The sequence below is a fragment of the Corythoichthys intestinalis genome, chromosome 13 (assembly GCF_030265065.1).
Source record: "Corythoichthys intestinalis isolate RoL2023-P3 chromosome 13, ASM3026506v1, whole genome shotgun sequence".
In the NCBI taxonomy this organism is placed as follows: Eukaryota; Metazoa; Chordata; class Actinopteri; order Syngnathiformes; family Syngnathidae; genus Corythoichthys; species Corythoichthys intestinalis.
The window spans coordinates 37,824,960-37,844,312 of record NC_080407.1 but is presented as its reverse complement, the minus strand read 5'-3'; the positions used below and the strand labels follow the sequence as shown (position 1 = coordinate 37,844,312).

At 41.0% G+C, this 19,353-nt stretch overlaps 1 protein-coding gene across 4 annotated transcripts in view; it reads right to left on the bottom strand.

The window, feature by feature from the left end:
- Positions 1–5,957: 5,957 nt before the first annotated feature.
- The window catches only part of LOC130929086 (oocyte zinc finger protein XlCOF6-like), a 32,222-nt gene continuing 18,826 nt past the window's right edge, over positions 5,958–19,353 (bottom strand). Inside the window, exons 3-5 of one of the 4 annotated variants that reach the window (XM_057856011.1) lie at positions 10,317–10,715; positions 10,092–10,235; positions 5,958–8,822 (exon numbers count right to left, since the gene is read on the bottom strand). In XM_057856011.1, coding sequence (XP_057711994.1) covers positions 6,988–8,822; positions 10,092–10,235; positions 10,317–10,715 — 2,378 coding nt within the window. In that variant the 3' untranslated portion in view covers positions 5,958–6,987. Of the gene's footprint in view, positions 8,823–10,091; positions 10,716–19,353 lie in introns of those variants that run through there. The other 3 variants (XM_057856012.1, XM_057856013.1, XM_057856010.1) reach the window with 3 other exon arrangements.

The window sequence follows — 19,353 nt, the reverse complement described above, 5'->3', positions numbered from 1 at the left end:
TGTTATTCTGTCTAAACGTGATGTTCGGAGCAGAAATTGTTCAAGATAGCGCCGCCCATGTTTCGCTCAGGAAACTTGTCTATAACATTGAAAAAAAAAAAAGCTTTTAAAAAATACTGACAATAAGGTTTTTCAGTTTTCAGTTCAATTTTTCAGGCATGCCACTCAGTTTCCCCTTGAACAATACACTGGGCTACGTCATACACTACGTTACAAATCCCATTCTTCCGCCATTTGCACACTGCTTTCAGCATGTCACGCTTTGCTCGTCGACTCATCCGAAGAAAACAAAAATGAAATAATGCATAACCTTGTGCTAAATTTAGTTTTCGATTCATTCTGCACGTTTCAAAGTCCCTCGCTTAATCCAACCGGCCGTTGCTCGCTAGCCTCGCCTCCCTCTCTTCAGGTGGCGCCTCACTCAGCAATTTATTAAAAATATTCACATTACTTCCGTCCTAATATGACCTCACAACAGCTGCTGGCGTATGTAGTTTTTCGTGGTGCTTTCGGTTTTTAAAAAGAATAAGAAATGATGGAAATATCGTGATAAACATGCAGTCCATGCAGCGTTTTAATGTTTATTTATGAGGGCAATAAAACTATAAAACTCAAATGAAATTATTTCCTGTTTTACTTGGTTGATTGACTTCAAGTAAAAACGAGAGTGAACCTCAACTTACGCACTCAAATGAGACCAACCACCGGCACGTGGGTGATGTAATTACAACGTGTCGAAGCGTCAAAGATGACATGCGCTTCTCACAACTTTCAAAGGTTAACTTGAAAGTTAAATCAGCTGAGACAATACTTTTGGCAATAATGTGGATGCACATCACACAAGCAAAGCACACGTAAGGCGCCAAAAGTACCAATCCTCAAAAGGATTTGAGTAAGCTCTACAACAGTGTTGTTTTCATTAACAAAGACGATAACGAAAATATTTGGTCAACGGACAATTTTATATAGCCAGGGGTGCACATAATTTTTTTGCCCAGGTTCTCAGAGGAGGACCCGGAGATGTGACTTGGTCCTCATTGAGCTTGAGAGCCGACCCACCTGATGCGATAAATTTATGACAAGCTTTACTTAGAGCCAATTAACTTTAATTAATTATATTAACAATTAATCATGCTTGATTAACATCAACTGGCACAACAAAATTGCCATTACTTTGAAGTGAAATGTTAAGAAATAAGAAGCACCAATTCAAAATAAAGGGCATTATGCGGCTCACACATTAACTCCAAGCCTTTTTAAAAGTGGGATATCCTCCTCATAAGACCTCATCGAACGTGCATGTTTAGCTTTGTAAAATGCGAGCAAAAACACGTTTGTCAGTGCATGTCGCTGTTCATTACCTTTATTCCGCCACTTGTCCATAGGGCGAGTGGGGTCCTGTTTGACATCGATAGTTTGCTTAATTGCCACATGCTCTGTTTTTTTTCGTGCTTTTCAAAGTTTGGATGGCTGAAATTCTTTGACCCTACATAAAATGCACTGCTCTTATCGGCGACATTGGAATTCTCATGGCACATTTTGTACCGCATTTCCGTGCGAGCATCATTTGCCTCTAGCCATGGTACCTCCTGTAGCCACTTTTCAGCAAAAGTCCTTTTTTCTGGTAGCTCCGGTGACGTCTCTGTCGTCTGTCTGTCTTTTGACGGGGGTGGGGGAACACGGAAGTAATTTAGTGATGGCCAAATGAAGCCTCATGAAGCAATGAAGCTTTGCAGCCAATTGGTTTGCACATGTAGCAAAGCTTCATGGTGCTTCATTTACCCTATGGCGCCATCAAGTGGTCTAGAAGCCCAAGAGGTCAACATTGTTAAGAATTCAATGGCTATTTGCTTAAGACAAAGATATGAATGTGCTTGTGTTAGTAATTTAGTATGTGAACAAAATACAACAAGTGCTAAGGGTAATTTGTTATTCATTTTTATTTAGAAATAATAGCTTTCCCACAGTGGCTGGCTTTAAACAGTTTTTTTTTGGGAAAATATTTCACCAGCTTTAGAAAATATTCTTTCACAAGGCACAGATGAAGCTGGGGTGCAGAGAAATGTGAGTGCCAGTTTATATAAATTTGGGTAGGTATTCTTTTGTGCCTCCCAGTACACTAATGGATTGTTCATTCTGTTGATGTTTGGTTCAGATAGGTACACACACACACTCACATTTATATTAAAGTAGTTTTTCTCCCTTACCTTATTGAAAGCAATCAAATCAAAATGTTCCCATACAGGGGAGGATCGCTCTTTTCGCGCAGGTTCCATCGCAAGCAAAGGACAAGGCTCGAAAAAAGATTGCACTGGTTGCACTGTTGCGCACAGATGTAACAAGTACAGGAGCCCGAAATCCACAAAATGTGAGATAACAGGCGATCGCCATTGCGTTTTGCAACCAATTTATACCGTAGTCTGTCCTGTTTTTGCAATGTGCGCCAAACATTGGATCATTTCCGAAGCACTCACGAGATTCAGCCGGCCGCAGGCGAGGCTTCCCACGTCATCATTTCCGGTTTTTGCCGAAATGAAGCGCACCTCGCTACAAGCTTCGTGGAAACCCCTCTCCCATTACTCGACACAAACTTCGGAACCTTGGCTCATTTCGTCCCATCACTAAAGTAATTACTCAGTGTGGCCTGCCTCTTCAAAATTTTGAGAAGTTATTTTCTCGTGTCCGCCGCAAATACAGTGGTCAGCCATCGGTACGCAAAAGCGTATGGAAGCCGTTGAGGGCCAGCGCATTTGTCTATGTCCAGTACGCATGCGCGCATGCGGACCACTAATGTGCCCCCCTGTATATAGCATAATATAATATAGCATGCAAGATGTTCTCTCCCGTACACTTTTGACCACCAGAACAGCAGACAGAATATGTGGCAATTGCTCATAATATAATACTTCCAAGGCATAAAACGGCATGGTTGTACTTAGTTATTTTGAATTGTACCTCCTGAAAAGCATTTAATTGTTCCTTATGTCACTGCTACACGGGTATTTAGACTGCAGACAGTCATAGTATCAATTAAGCTTTCCTATATTTGCATAGCAGCCAACCCGAAAGTAGCGCAAAAGTTTTTCCAACTATTGTTCAATTGTTGTTAGTTGTCTTATTATCTCACTCTGCTACCCACTTTCCTATTGAATGCACATCACTAGGACAATGATTTTCTAAAGAAACTTCTCCGTTTGAGGTTCTGTCCTTACGCACGTTCATGAAGAAGGGGTATGTCAAATGTGTAGTGTGAAAAGACATTTAGCATACCGACCTCAGTGTTGATTACCTCGAAGATGTCTTTAGTAGAGGACAACCGATATGGGATTTTTAAATGCCGACAGATATAAAACAAATAAATAATTCACCCAATTGCCGATATCCTAAACTGATATATATATATATATTAGGGCTGTCAAACGATTAAAATTTTTAATCGAGTTAATTACAGCTTAAAAATTAATCGCAATTCAAACCGTCTATAAAATATGCTATATTTTTCTGAAAATTATATACATATATTCTGTAAAATAAATTGTTGGAATGGAAAGATAAGACACAAAAAGGATATATACATTCAACATACAGTACATAAAGACTGTAGTGGGCATTTCACTCTACTGTCATTTAAATCTGTCTATGCTGTCCTCACTCCGAAGTGTCTACTTTTTCCAAAGCTAGACAGCTAGTGAACGACGCCTTAATAATTCTTCCTTTTTCATCTGATTTATTAATAAAATGGCCTCAAACCATTGTCCTCTTTAGACCGTCGTAAAACTACAAAATAAAGTACACAAGCATTGCATTAGCAACAACGTTAGCTTAGCACGCTATACAGGTTCACTAAACAAACAAAAAGCGTCTCATACAAAAAATATAACATTTCGCTTACTAACATAATATGTACATTCTTTACAACACCCATACTTACGGACAAATCTTGTCCAAGGATCATATAAGCACAACATTATCAGCCCGAGACGTCGTGCAGCCATAATGAACTGGTAAGAAAACAATAAACCATGTCGCAAAGCGACCACAAGAGTTCGCTGTTGGACAGCATAAAAAGCCTTGCTGTAAAACTTACCAAAAGGCAGAATACTTTCTGAGCGGGACATGTGCGTTAATTGTGTCAAATATTTTAATGTGATTAATTAAAAAAATTAATTACCGCGCGTTAACGCGATAATTTTGACAGCCCTAATATATATATATACTTTTATATATCTATTTCGTAGAGCACGTAGGTAATGGAAGGCATTTTTCTTAATGAATTACTTCAACAGCTTCAAATTTACAATGATGACTGTAGAGGATTAATTGTCTAGTGCTACAAAACCAACAAACTCAGGACTTCATTTTAGGATTATACACGCTCATTTTCAAATAACTAAACCCACCAGAATGTCACAAGATGTTAACAATTGAGAGGGAGAGTTTAAGAGGATACTCCCGCAGGTAAAGCTAATGCTACGTCGAATGCTAGGAGTTACAGTGCCTTGCAAAAGTATTCAGCCCCCTTGAACCTTGCAACCTTTTGCCACATTTCAGGCTTCAAACATAAAGATATAACATTTTAATTTTTTGTCAAGAATCAACAAGTGGGACACAATCGTGAAGTGGAACAAAATTTATTGGATAAACTTTTTTAACAAATAAAAAAGTGAAAAGTGGGGCGTGCAATATTATTCGGCCCCCTTGCGTTAATACTTTGTAGCGCCACCTTTTGCTCCAATTACAGCTGCAAGTCGCTTGGGGTGTGTTTCTATCAGTTTTGCACATCGAGAGACTGACATTCTTGCCCATTCTTCCTTGCAAAACAGCTCGAGCTCAGTGAGGTCGGATCGAGAGTGTTTGTGAACAGCAGTCTTCAGCTCTTTCCACAGATTCTCGATTGGATTCAGGTCTGGACTTTGACTTGGCCATTTTAACAACTGGATACGTTTATTTTTGAACCATTCCATTGTAGATTTGGCTTTATGTTTTGGATCATTATCCTGTTGGAAGATAAATCTCCGTCCCAGTCTCAGGTCTCAGATACCAACAGGTTTTCTTCCAGAATGTTCCTGTATTTGGCTGCATCCATCTTCCCGTCAATTTTAACCATCTTCCCTGTCCCTGCTGAAGAAAAGCAGGCCCAAACCATGATGCTGCCACCACCATGTTTGACAGTGGGGATGGTGTGTTCAGGGTGATGAGCTGTGTTGCTTTTACGCCAAACATATCGTTTTGCATTTTGGCCAAAAAGTTCAATTTTGGTTTCATCTGACCAGAGCACCTTCTTCCACATGTCCCAGGTGGCTTGTGGCAAACTTTAAACGAGACTTTTTATGAATATCTTTGAGAAATGGCTTTCTTCTTGCCACTCTTCCATAAAGGCCAGATTTGTGCAGTGTACGACTGATTGTTGTCCTATGGACAGACTCTCCCACCTCAGCTGTAGATCTCTGCAGTTCATCCAGAGTGATCATGGCTCTCTTGGCTGCATCTCTGATCAGTTTTCTCCTTGTTTGAGAAGAAAGTTTGGAAAGACGGCCGGGTCGTGGTAGATTTGCAGTGGTCTGATGCTCCTTCCATTTCAACATGATGGCTTGCACAGTGCTCCTTGAGATGTTTAAAGCTTGGGAAATCTTTTTGTATCCAAATCCGGCTTTAAAGTTCTCCAAAACACTATCTCGGACCTGCCTAGTGTGTTCCTTGGTTTTCATAATGCCCTCTGCACTTTAAACAGAACCCTGAGACTATCACAGAGCAGGTGCATTTATACGGAGACTTGATTACACACAGGTGGATTCTATTTATCATCATCGGTCATTTAGGACAACATTGGATCCTTCAGAGATCCTCACTGAACTCCTGGAGTGAGTTTGCTGCACTGAAAGTAAAGGGGCCGAATAATATCGCACGCCCCACTTTTCACTTTTTTATTTGTTAAAAAAGTTTAAATTATCCAATAAATGTTGTTCCACTTCACGATTGTGTCCCACTTGTTGATTCTTGACAAAAAAATTACATTTCATATCTATGTTTGAAGTCTGAAATGTGGCGAAAGGTTGCAAGATTCAAGGGGGCCGAATACTTTTGCAAGGCACTGTATATTTAAAATGTATGTATAGCTCGGTAAACACCTTAAAAGGCTAAAGCAATATTGCAAATTCTCTCATGCAAGATAAAAACAAAAAATATTTACAAAAATGGCAATCCTGAGGCTTCCTGTAGCAGTTTGCCCTCTGTGGCGTTATATTTGTGCCACTGAGTGAGCAATTAAAGGATTTTGAGCAAGCAATAATAGAACTGGAGCACAGGAAACAATATTGAGCAAAAGAAAATCTACTCTGTGCTCCATAATTATGTTTGAATGTTAATTTTACACGCTCAATTCCCCCCACCGCTCAATCTGTCAATCAACGCTTTCTCTGCGCTATCAGTTTAGCACACATTTAGCAAATGTGCCACAAAGCTAACCAATCAGAAAACTGGCGGAAGTACACCGATTAGGTGTGTGCCCTCCAGTTCGATCACTTGTTATAATTGCCCGGAAAAAGAAAAGGAGACGGACTCGGACAAAAGAAGGATTACTTCTTTGGCAACAACGTACGACAGGATTTATTATTATGATTATTGTCGTGTGTTAAAGAACTTGTTGCTCTAGTGCTTCACTCGAGAGTTAAATCAGGTGAGACAATACTTCTGGCAATAGTGTGGATGCACATCATACAAGAATAGGACAAAGCACACGTAAGGCACCAAAAGTATCAGTTTTCAACAGGATTTGAGGAAGCTTTACAGAATACAATCGTTCTGCGAGCAAAATCTGATGTGGCAATCATAGAAGACAGACAAAACAGTCATTGGCCACTGCTTCTCATACCACGTGTCTCTTCATCTGATCCTTCCAAGTGAATCCTTGACCACAAACTGAAAACGGTTTTTCACCAGTGTGGATTCTTGTGTGTTTAAGGTGTTCTAGTGACTGATTTTTTTTTTCTAACCACAAACTGAGCAGGAAAAAGCTTTTTCGCCAGTGTGGGTTTTAGTGTGTGTGTTAACTTCGCTCTTGTGACTGAATCTTTGACCACAAACTGAGCAGGAAAAATGTTTTTCACCAGTATGGATTCTTGTGTGTTTTGTTAAGTATTCCTTCAGGGCGAATCTTTGACCACAAACTGAGCAGGAAAAAGGTTTTTCGCCTGTGTGGGTTTTCGAGTGTGCACTTAAGTTGCTCTTCCAAGTGAATTTTTTACCACAAACTGAGCAGGAAAAAGCTTTTTCACCAGTGTGGGTTCTTGTGTGTTCGTTTAAGCCACCCTTTCGACTGAATCTTTGGCCACAAACTGAGCAGGAAAAAGGTTTTTCGCCAGTGTGTGTTCTTGAGTGTGTGTTTAAGCTGCTCTTGTGAGTGAATTTTTTACCACACACTGAGCAGGAAAAAGGTTCATCTCCGGTGTGGGTTCTTGAGTGTATCCTCAAGTGTGGCTTTCGAGCGAATCGTTGACCACAAACTGAGCAGGAAAAAGGTTTTTCTCCAGTGTGGGTTCTTGTGTGTTCGTTCAAGCCACTCTTTCGACTGAATCTTTGGCCACAAACTGAGCAGTAAAAAGGTTTTTCTCCAGTGTGGGTTTTTGAGTGTATCTTCAAGTATGGCTTTCGAGCGAATCTTTGACCACAAATTGAGCAGGAAAAAGGTTTTTTGCAAGTGTGGGTTCTTGTGTGTTCGTTTAAGACACTCTTTCTATTGAATCTTTGGCCACAAACTGAGCAGGAATAAGGTTTTTCGCCAGTGTGGGTTTTCGAGTGTGCACTTAAGTTGCTCTTCCAAGTGAATTTTTTACCACAAACTGAGCAGACAAAAGCTTTTTCGCCCATGTGGTTTCTTGTGTGTGTGCTTAAGGTGCTCTTTCTCCTGAATCTTTGACCACAAACTGAGCAGATGAAAGGTTTTTCACCAGTATGGGTTCTTGTGTGTCTTTTCAAGTAGGCTTTTTCAGAGAATTTTTTACCACACACTGAGCAGGAAAAAGCTTTTTCGCCAGTGTGGGTTCTTGCGTGTCCGTTTAGGCCACCCTTTCGACTGAATCTTTGGCCACAAACTGAGCAGGAAAAAGGTTTTTCGCCAGTATGGGTTCTCAAGTGTGTGTTGAAGGTGCTCTTTTGACTGAATCTTTGACCACAAATTGAGCAGGAAAAAGGTTTTTCGCCAGTGTGGGTTCTTGTGTGTTCGTTTAAGCCACCCTTTCGACTGAATCTTTGGCCACAAACTGAGCAGGAAAAAGGTTTTTCGCCAGCATGGGTTCTTGTGTGTCTGTCCAAGTTGTTCTTCTGAGTGAATTTTTGACCACAAACTGAGCAGACAAAAGGTTTTTCACCAGTATGGCTCCTCATATGCGTACAACATGCTTGCTTAGAAGTAAAGGTTTTCCCACAGATAGCGCATTTGCAGAGTTTGTCCTCAGAGTGAGATTTCTTATGAAAATCATCTTTGTAAGGTGAGTGTGACGTGTCGCCATTTCCATCTGATGGTGCAATGAAAATGTGTGCTTGCAATCCATCTGCTGAGCTGCTGCTTGGAGGCTCCGTCCCTCTGCTGGCCTCACTCGGACCATCCTCACTCTTCAAGGGCTCACCAGTCGACATGGTGATATTGTCCTCCTCTTTAACGTATGGCAGCTCTACTTCCTCCTTTTTGATTGGAAGTTGCACTTCTCTTTTTTGCTGTTGAGGGTGCTCTGGCTCTTCCTGTTTCATATGTGGGTGCTCCACTTCCTCTTTCACGCCAGGAGACTCCGACTCCTGCCATTCGAGACCAAGATATTTGCTGAAACCTGCAAGACACAAGACGACAAATAATACATCTTATAGAACTTCTATGCAGCTGGTAGTCCATGAAAGTAGACTGGCTGAGAGAGCGAGAGTGTACATTAGGCATGTGCCGGTATGATATTTTGACTGCACGATAACCGTGAGCAAAAATACCACGGTTTCACGGTATTGCAATTATAGCTCCCAAAAAATTTTGAGATGTATGGGTTAAAAAAAATACATTTTTCCATTGCCATTGAACAGGATTTTTTTTTCAGACCATAGTTGCAAATTGGAACATGAATATATTGTTAAAATAAATAAATTATCAATAAAAGAAATATTTTAAATAAAATTAAACTAAATATAACTCACAGCCACAGCTCAAGTTGCTCAAGATTAGAGCAAGAACAAAATAATTTCTATAAAAAAGAAAAACACTTGTGAATCAATTTTTTAAAAAATTTATACTGCATGACTGTTTTTTTGAGGGTGGAAAAGCTTAAGTGAAGTTTCGCCATTTTCAGCCACTGTGTCAACTCTCGTCTACATGATGCCATGCCTTTGTGTTAAAAAGAACAAAGAATTCAAAAGTTAGTTAAAATGTATAAGTTAGTTAAAACGTCAATATTGTTGTGGAAAGGTTTCATCCATTAAAAAAAAAAAAAAAAAAAAAAAAAATGGGAGTGAGACCTCGCATTGATCCAGCGAACGTCGATTAGTGCTTAGGGCAAGATCATCTTTTTCCCCTCCATTCAAGCGAATCAAACTTGTTTTCTCACTCTGCGGCTGTAACACTCAACGAAGTTGCTCTCCCAGCTAAGCCTAGGCTAACATTCATCTTTGTAAGCTTTTAGTTAGTTTGTATATTGAATTGGAAAGGAAAATGTGTGTTTTGTTTTTGGCAAACTTTTTCCATGGTGTTAATCTGTTGAAGCTACTCACATGGAAAAATCTAATTGTACAACATTTTAAATGTATTCATTTTGTATATTAAACTTACCACGATTTGAGAGCTCAATAAATTGAAGAACAGTACGCCTTATGTTTCGAGTATTTGTTTTTGGGTTAGCTGGCTCTCTAGCCGATAGCGTCACTTTCACACACAGCAACAAACGGGAGGGGGTGAGGGCTGCTGCGCCAAGCCACATTTTTGACACAAGAAAAATAGCCAATAACGTACTACGGTCTGACGGAAAATTTTAGTGGTTTTGAAACCGCGACGTTTTCACACCACGGTAAACCGTGAAACCGGTAACCGGCACATGCCTAGTTTACATATGCGCGCATACCAGTGTGGGTTCTTGTGTGTCTGTCCAAGTTGTTCTTCTGAGTGAATTTTTGACCACAAACTGAGCAGGAAAAAGGTTTTTCACCAGTGTGGGTTCTTGTGTGTACTTTTAAGCCACTCTTATAACGGAATCCTTGACCACAATCTGAGCAGGAAAAAGGTTTTTCGTCAGTGTGCTTCCTCATATGCGTACGACAAGTTTGCTTAGAAGTAAAGGTTTTCCCACTGCGAGAGCATTTGCAGAGTTTGTCCTCACAGTGAGATTTCTTATGAAAATCATCTTTGTCAGGTGAGTGTGACCTGGCGCAATTTCCATCTGATGGTGCAATGAAAATGTGTGCTTGCAATCCTTCTCCTGAGCTGCTGCTTGGAGACTCCGTCCCTCTGCTGGCGTCACTCGGACCATTCTCACTCTTCAAGGGCTCACCAATCGACATGGTGACATCGTCCTCCTCTTTAACGTATGGCAGCTCTACTTCCTCCTTTTTGATTGGAAGTTGCATTTCTTTTTTTTGCTGTTGAGGGTGCTCTGGCTCTTTCTGTTTCATATGTGGGTGCTCCACTTCCTCTTTCATGCCAGGAGACTCGGACTCCTGCCACTCGGGACCAAGATATTTGCTGAAACCTGCAAGACACAAGAAGACAAATGATATATCTAAAGATACACGATAATATCGGTCACCGATAATTATCGGCCGATAATGGCAATTATGACGTCACACAGATAATGCAGATAATAAAAAAATTCAACCGATAATGCAATCCGATAATTATATACTTGATTTAGCCTCCAAATGTGCACAACTGAAGAATTTAGCACGCCGCCTCCTCAACCCCTCCCCTCTCTGAAGCCCCTGAGGGAGGAGGAGTTGAGGAGGCGGAGTTACACAACAAGAAGTAGTTGAATATTATGGCGGCTGTTACTAAAAAAACGACGCTCTCCCCATCTGCGAAACATGTACCGTACAAGTTCCACGAGGCAGAAAGAACGCGTCCTCATTCAAAACCACTAACCCAGCAGCCATTTAAAACTGCATCACAAAGAATTTTGGAACATATACGAGGCTGCTGCTAGCAGGAATGCTAAAGCTATTGTAAACACTAAGCTAAACTACAGGGCTTGTGACGATACAGAGTCGGGCTGTTTGGGAATGCAGCCCAAGGCGGGTGGTAAATTCCGACGGAGCCCGCCGCTTTGGCCAGTCCGGCAGGCCGCCGCCGCCTCGCCGTGGGCGGATTATCCGGTACGAATGTAGCTGCCGCCGAGACGAGACAGTTTTTTTTTTTACCTTAATGACACGAGAACCAAAGCCCTGGATAAAAGAAATAATGCAGTTTATACGACCACCATTCTTCATGAAAAAGTGATGTCCAGTAAGCAAGCTTATCATGACGGCACAGTGGTTATAAGATAATTTAAACATGGAGAAAACGAAGTCAGCCGGTCAAATATGCATTCAGAATGTGAAATGACGAGCGGTCAGATGACTTTGTAACGCTGCCTTTATTTTCGGCTTAATAAAACTCAGGCACAAAACAACACGCACACGGATGCGAGCGCAAACTCCGTCCAAATAGTACTGCCGTGTAGCAGTTTAGCTGCTGTAACGCAAATGTCGTGAAAGCCGCAAATGTAAACAAAGCGCTGCAGAATGGGTACATGAGCAATAAATTATATTTTTGCACAGTAATATTTTCTTTTGTGTATACTTTAAAATTTTACATAAATCTTTTAATTGAATTATCGGCTTGACATTATCGGTTATCGGTTGGAATGAGGAGGAAATTATCGGTTATCGGTTGAAAAATGCATTATCGTGCATCACTAGATATATCCTATAGAACTTCTTTGCAGCTGGTAGACCATGAAGGTAGACTGGCTGAGAGAGCGAGAGGGGATATACGCGCGCGCGTACCAGATGCACTCTGGGCTGTCTTTCCCATGACAACGATGCACCGATTGGCTATTAGTCATCGTTCGTTGACACGCCGTCATCCTTCATGCACAAGCAGTGGCAACTTTATTTATTTTATTATTGTTTATTTTTTTGTTGTTGTTATTCATCGTTTGTAACTGCTATTTTTCCCCCAATTTTAATCATGACTTAAGTATTCTTTACACCAAATACTTTTTTACTTGTACTTGAGTACATTTTTTAGATGGTGTTAATGGGAAATGGTGTTATACTTGGTTTCCCTTAGGATTTCTTGAAGCTGTAGCGGTGGGCTGCATCAGAGTTGGACAGCATCACCATGTCGACCATAGTGAAATTATGTCATATCATGACAAATGAGATTTTTTCCCCCAAAGAAGAGCCATAACAAAGATCTATTTGAAATGTTTCATTAGCCAGGCTAATGTCGTAGCTCTCAGCTACAGTAGATGTACTGTACGCAAAATGCGTAGCTAATTACAGCTACATTACCCTTCGTAATAGGGTAGCAAAAGTACGACTTGCATGTCATAGTCCTTTTTTTCCTTTCATTTGGCCCTAAATTGGAATGAGCTCGACGACAAGCCAAAAGGGTTGAAACCCATCACTCTCGCCAAAAAGTCTGATCCAAAATACTGTAATGCCCTGGATTGGGGGAAGAAGGAGATGAGTCGGTATTGGCTTACCCACTTGTGGCAACAATGATAAAGAAAAACAATAACAAAATAACAGCGGGCTGCCGCGACATGCGATCGCTATCTCGGCCATTCTCCCAACTCGCTTGCCCCTACGTCACAGCTCCCCAGTCTTAAGCATTGCACTGCATTGTTACGGACATTACAATACACAATGAATAGGTTGCCGCTGAACCCTTCACACTAGGCTGCCACTAGTTTGAAACAGCCTAAAAAACAAACATCTCATTTGCAGGGAGTAGCGGCTTTTATTTTAGAGTGGCGCTGCGCCACAATCTGATATATGTAAGGGAAACGCTGAAATCAGACTTCATATTTGAAAGAAAAAATATCACAATAATTATCGATTTCAACTGATAAGAATTTTTTTTATTGCAATAACAATTTTTGTCATATCGTCCAGGTTTGAACCAAACGTCGTCTTTTGCCGGGACATGTCCGCTTTTTATATCCTAACCGGGGCGGCCGGCGGGGTTTTATAAATTCATGAAAATGTCTTTTCATTATTTTTCACGGGACTAATTAGCGTGCGTTGAAATTTACTGACAATATTTACACAAATACTATTGTACTGTACTGCCTGTGACGTGTTCCCAGAGTGTGTTCAAAATTATTCAACCCCCCCAGTGTATAAGTGTTTTTGCAATTTGACATTCACTTTTCATTTTGTTTATCATCACATCAAATAATAGACAAATACAGCTGAAATAACAAAAAAAGCTTGGGGAATATTCTAATTAATGGCCTTTCTGTGATTACCTCATTGACAAAATTATTCAACCCTTCAAGTCCACCACTTATTCACTCCCAGCCATTTTCACCGGAGCAAGGCCCATCACTCGCCATTTTACTGGCCCACAGAAAATTCTGTTCTATTGCTATATAAACATGGAACCCACCAAAATAAAGATTAGACTCTGTTCTTTCAGCAGAAAATAAAATTAGTTCACATCTTTTTCCATTCTTTAGAAATCAGCATTGGAAAATAGCTTAGTCTGAGCAATTTTCCAATTTCTGATGAAAAAAACAGAGAAAATGAGCTTTTTGTAAAAGCATAGCAAAGCAAGCATTTCGAACATAACTTTGACTTCACAGCTATATTTCGCTTTTGTGACATCCCAAACATGTAAATAATGTTTTCGTTCTACAAAATAACATAAACAACAAGAAAAATAGAGCTTTTAGTCGCAAAGTAACAATTTATTTACACATAACTAAACTATTGAACTGTTGAACTATTTACGCACATAACAACGGGGAAGGCTCTCGGCTGCTCCCGGTTGAATGAGGTGGCTCCCAGTAATCTGATGAGTCCGGAATAAGATCGGTCTCACTTTTTTTATCATCTTCATCGTTGGGTTCAACCTCGGGCTCAGGAGTAACGCATTGTGAGCTCCGCTGAACGCGTGTGGAACCTGATGCTGTTGTGGCCGTCACAGTCTGTCTCATCAAGATAGATTTTTTTTTTAATCATTCTTTGACGATGGTTACGTTTTCTTTTCAAAACACTCCTCCAGTGTCGTTCCCCACATTTTTCTCATGCGTCTTTACAAGATCCCTCCAACTTCCATTTCCTGACTATTTTTCTTCACTTCCTTTCTTGGCCCGAGATGAGTTCTTACAAAATGCACTACTGCCCTCCAGTCGCCAGTTTTATGCTTTAAAATTAGTTTTGAGGATTGTGCATTGCAGTTTAGGTGCAATAGAACCTAGAGATGCCTCTTGTCAAAGTAAACGCAAAAGACGTATAAATACGTTTTTGGGAGCAAATGAGTTAAGAACAAAGGTTTCCTTAAAATGCGTACGACAGGAGAAAAAAAAGTCTTAAATAGGATTATTATGTGAATTAGAATCATATTTTGAGACGATTCGACTATATACAACAATTTAGCAAAGCGTAGATGAAGAAAAATTAAGTCTTTTAATCTGCCGGTTAGCCACGCCTACCATTATAGGGCTCTAGCGTCCCTAACAGGTGGATGACATCAGCGGAGTCACGATTTCATCTGATTTAGTATGCAGCCCATTGACGGGGAATTATTCACAACGAGGAAAACGCGACGAAGAGAGCCGTAAAATGCCATTGTCTCTCTACTCCAATACTTTTACAGGATATTATTTTCATCCAAGTATTTTTCCCCAATAGCTAAATAAATGGCATGGTCATGACAAATAATAGTCTTGCGCTAAATGGAATATGATAAAAATGCACTTATTCAGAACGACATGGCAAAATTACTCCATAATGGTCAAAACTGTCGACTTCACCTTTACCATCGCACCTCCCGATCGATATATTATGCCACCTAAATCGGGTTAATGTCATTTCCCTTCCCCGGCTTCAGAGAATGTAAACAAACCAAGAGGCCTGACAACTAGCCGACATGCTAACCCGAACCGAGTGATGTTTCAAAGTCTTCGAAGCGGAAAATCACACATAACTAGCCCGGATCATTTCACATGACGACTGGGTTGTCGATTGTCTTCAACAATCGGCAAACCGCCCAGGGAAGAGCAATTTAAAGCTTGTTCCGTGGAGGAGGGCGGCTGCAGTTGTTGTGCAGCTAACGTGCAGCTAATGTGCATGAGAAGATCTTTTTACATGCACATCCATGATCAAATGTAAGTAGTCCTTTATTTAAAGAAAGTTTGTAGTGTTTACTTTGTAATCGCTGTATGCGTGGCTATTTTTAACTCAAAGTTGCAATTTCTGATCGGTCGGAAAATTTGATAGAACACCGGGCGCATGAAGAGGGGAATAAGCCGAGTATAGTTCTCTCCCGGCGGGGGGATGTGCGACAAGCCGCTGAGGGGGCAAGGAGCATGTCAGCCACAAAATGCAAGCCACCTACATATTAAAATGATCCCAGTATTTGACATGATACAAAACACAATGTTTACTCACTTCCTGGTAAGTCTAATGGTGCCACAGTAGTAGGGCTTGTTTTGGCCAATATCCACCTGTGAATGGGAACCTTTTGAAACGCCAAAAAGGCGCACACGCCTCTCCCTCTTACCGCAAGATTTTTCTGCAGCCGTTTGGCTGGCGTGATGAGAAAAATAAACGTATTAATCCGCAAAATCAGCTGAATCCTTAGTCCTTCTCGTACAACTGTACGGCTGTATAGTGAAGAGGACTCATTCCTCCGTATACGTCACTCTTTCTCAACTCGAGACCGTTGCCGGAAGTCACAAATTTTCATGGCGCGGGATTCAAAAAACTAAATAAATATAGCGATCGCTTCCACACACATCCAAGCGGTCCATATCATTTAGGAGCACAAAATACCACGTGTATTATGAAATAAACATGCTTTTTCGTGTCACAGGCACTTTATGGTGTTGTCAAACAGCTGATGAAAACATCTTTAGCTGTGAACGGAACCCTAATGAGCAACAATTAAGCAAATTTAAAAGGACTGTGACACATAGATTTTCTTGGCAGGTAATGACATCTTTACAACATGGTGAAGCCCATGGAATGGTAAAAAAAAGTTCAGAGAGGAGGTCATTTCACTTCATAAGCAAGGATATGGATATAAAAAGATAGAAAAAGGATTAAAAATTTCAAGAGATACAATTGGGAGCAAAGTCCGCTAAGCTAGAGCTAAAGGGACGGTGGAAACGCGTGGTAAAAAGACTGTCTGCAACTGCTGTGCGATACCTGAAGCGAAAGGAGAAAAATCCCTAGGTGATAACTGAGGAACAACGACAGGACATGTCATAGGAAGGTATTCAGGTGTCATCCCAGACAATGAAACGCACACTGCAAAATGATGGGTTCCAAGCAAGAACTCCCAGGCGCCAACCCCCCACCCCCATCCCAACCCCCCACTCCAAAGCACAATAAGTACAGTGGGGCAAATAAGTATTTAGTCAACCACTAATTGTGCAAGTTCTCCTAGTTGAAAATATTAGAGAGGCCTGTAATTGTCAACATGGCTAAACCTCAACCATGTGAGACAGAATGTGGGGAAAAAAAACAGAAAATCACATTGTTTGATTTTTTTAAAAATTATTTGCAAATCATGGTGGAAAATAAGTATTTGGTCGATTCCAAAAGTTTATCTCAATACTTTGTTATGTACCCTTTGTTGGCAATAACGGAGGCCAAACGTTTTCTGTAACTTCACAAGTTTTTCCACACACTGCTGCTGGTATTTTGGCCCATTCCTCCATGCAGATCTCCTCTAGAGCAGTGATGTTTTGGGGCTGTCGTTGGACAACACAGACTTTCAACTCCCTCCACGGATTTTCTATGGGGTTGAGATCTGGAGACTGGCTAGGCCACTCCAGGACCTTGAAATGCTTCTTACGAAGCCACTCCTTTGTTGCCCTGGCTGTGTGTTTGGGATCAATGTCATGCTGAAAGACCCAGCCGTGTCACATCTACTATGACCTTGCTGATGGAAGGAGATTTTCACTCAAAATCTCTCGATACATGGCCCCATTCATTCTTTCCTTTACACAGATCAGTCGTCCTGGTCCCTTTGCAGAAATACAGCCCCAAAGCATGATGTTTCCACCCCTATCCTTTACAGTGGGTATGGTGTTCTTTGGAAGCAATTCAGTCTTCTTTCTCCTCCCAACACGAGAACCTGTGTTTCAACCAAAAAGTTCTATTTCGGTTTCATCTGACCATATCACATCCTCCCAGTCCTCTTCTGGATCATCCAAATGCTCTCTAGCGAACCGCAGACGGGCCTGGACGTGTACTTTCTTCAGCAGGGGGACACGTCTGGCAGTGCAGGATTTGAGTCCTTGGCGTCGCATTGTGTTACTGATAGTAGCCTTTGTTACTGTGTTCCCAGCTCTCTGTAGGTCATTCACTAGGTCCCCCCGTGTGGTTCTGGGAGTTTTGCTCACCGTTCTTGTGATAATTTTGACGCCACGGGGTGAGATCTTGCATGGAGCCCCCAGATTAAGGGAGATTTTCAGTGGTCTTGTATGTCTTCCATTTTCTAATAATTGCTCCTACAGTTGATTTCTTTACACCAAGCGTTTTACCTTTTGAATTCAGTCTTCCCAGCCTGGTGCAGGTATACAACTTTGTCTCTGGTGTCCTTCGACAGCTCTTTGGTCTTGGCCATAGTGGAATTTGGAGTGTAACTGACTGAAAGGTTGTGGACAGGTGTCTTTTATACCGATTAAGAGTTAAAACAGGTGCCATTAATACAGGTAACGAGTGGAGCCTCGCTAGACCTCTTTTGAAGAAGTTGGACCTCTTTGACAGCCAGAAATCTTGCTTGTTTGTAGGTGACCAAATACTTATTTTCCACTCTAATTTGGAAATAAATTCTTTAAAAATTAAACTATGCGATTTTCTGTTTTTTTTCCCCACATTCTGTCTCTCATGGTTGAGGTTTACCCATGATGACAATTACAGGCCTCTCTAATCTTTTCAAGTAGGAGAATAATACTTATTTGCCCCACTGTATGCCAAAAACCAAGTGGGCAAACCATAAAGGTTTTGGGATACTGTTCTCTGGAGTGATGAGACCAAAGAAACTTTTTTGGGCTAATGGATCCACGGTAGGTGTGGAGGAGAAAGAATGATGCCTATGAAGAAAAGAAATCCCCAGCTACTGTGAAGCACAGTGGGGGGCCAGTCATGCTGTTTTGCTTCTTCAGCTAGAGACCCCAGTCACCAACGTCACACAATGACGGGTCGCTGTATCCGGCCACCATATTGTCCGTCATTGTTTATCTGTATACTCAATCGTTTCAATTTGTCGTGCAATTTATAGTACAATTCACGGAAGCCCCGGTGCTTTCAAATGCTGTAAAGTCATTGGATGTGTTGCATAAAAGGCGTTATGTGGAAAAGCTTCGGTCAATCCATTCGCAAGATCCATATTTGATGCCTAAATCGATATTTTTCGACCCGCTGTCCGACATCTGCTACCCTGATATTTACAACTATCTTGTCCACAGAAACTCAGCGTTTCAACAGCAGCACTCTAAGCAACATTACCCCCGTGTGACCCTTCCAATTTTCTAAAATGGCGACAATAAATAAAAAAAAAAAAGTTGACTGCGATGCCCGACGCTTCAAGGATAGGTGGATATTAGACTATTTCTTCAATAAAACACGCAACAACTGTGTCTGCCTCATTTGCAAAGAGACAGTCGCTGTTTTCAAAGAGTTCGATGTGCCGCGATATTAACAAGACACGCTAACACGTAAAACATTACAGGGAAGATACGCAGTGAGAAATTAAACCAACTTGAAGCTAGTTTAATTTCACAGCAGCAGTATTACTCAAGAGCCCGAGTGTCGAACGAGAACGCCTCAATGAGATCGTTGATATTATGAATTAAAAAAAAATAATAAAGCAAATGTGACACACAGAAGGGCTTGCTAAAATTTGTTTAAATATATTGTTCTATGTAAATCAGCCAAGGTAGCCCCCCACATTTTTAACACACCAAATCTGGCCCCCTTTGCAAAAGATTTGGACACACCTGTTTAACTGATCATCCGTAGACGAGGCCAGCTTCTTTCACTTGGTACCAGCTAAATATTATTAAAAAAATAATGATGGTGGAAGAAATAAGCATCTTGAATTTGAAACTATGTTGTCGGCGATTAGCCTCACAATGATCTTAATTGTGGTTACAAACAAAACCCTCT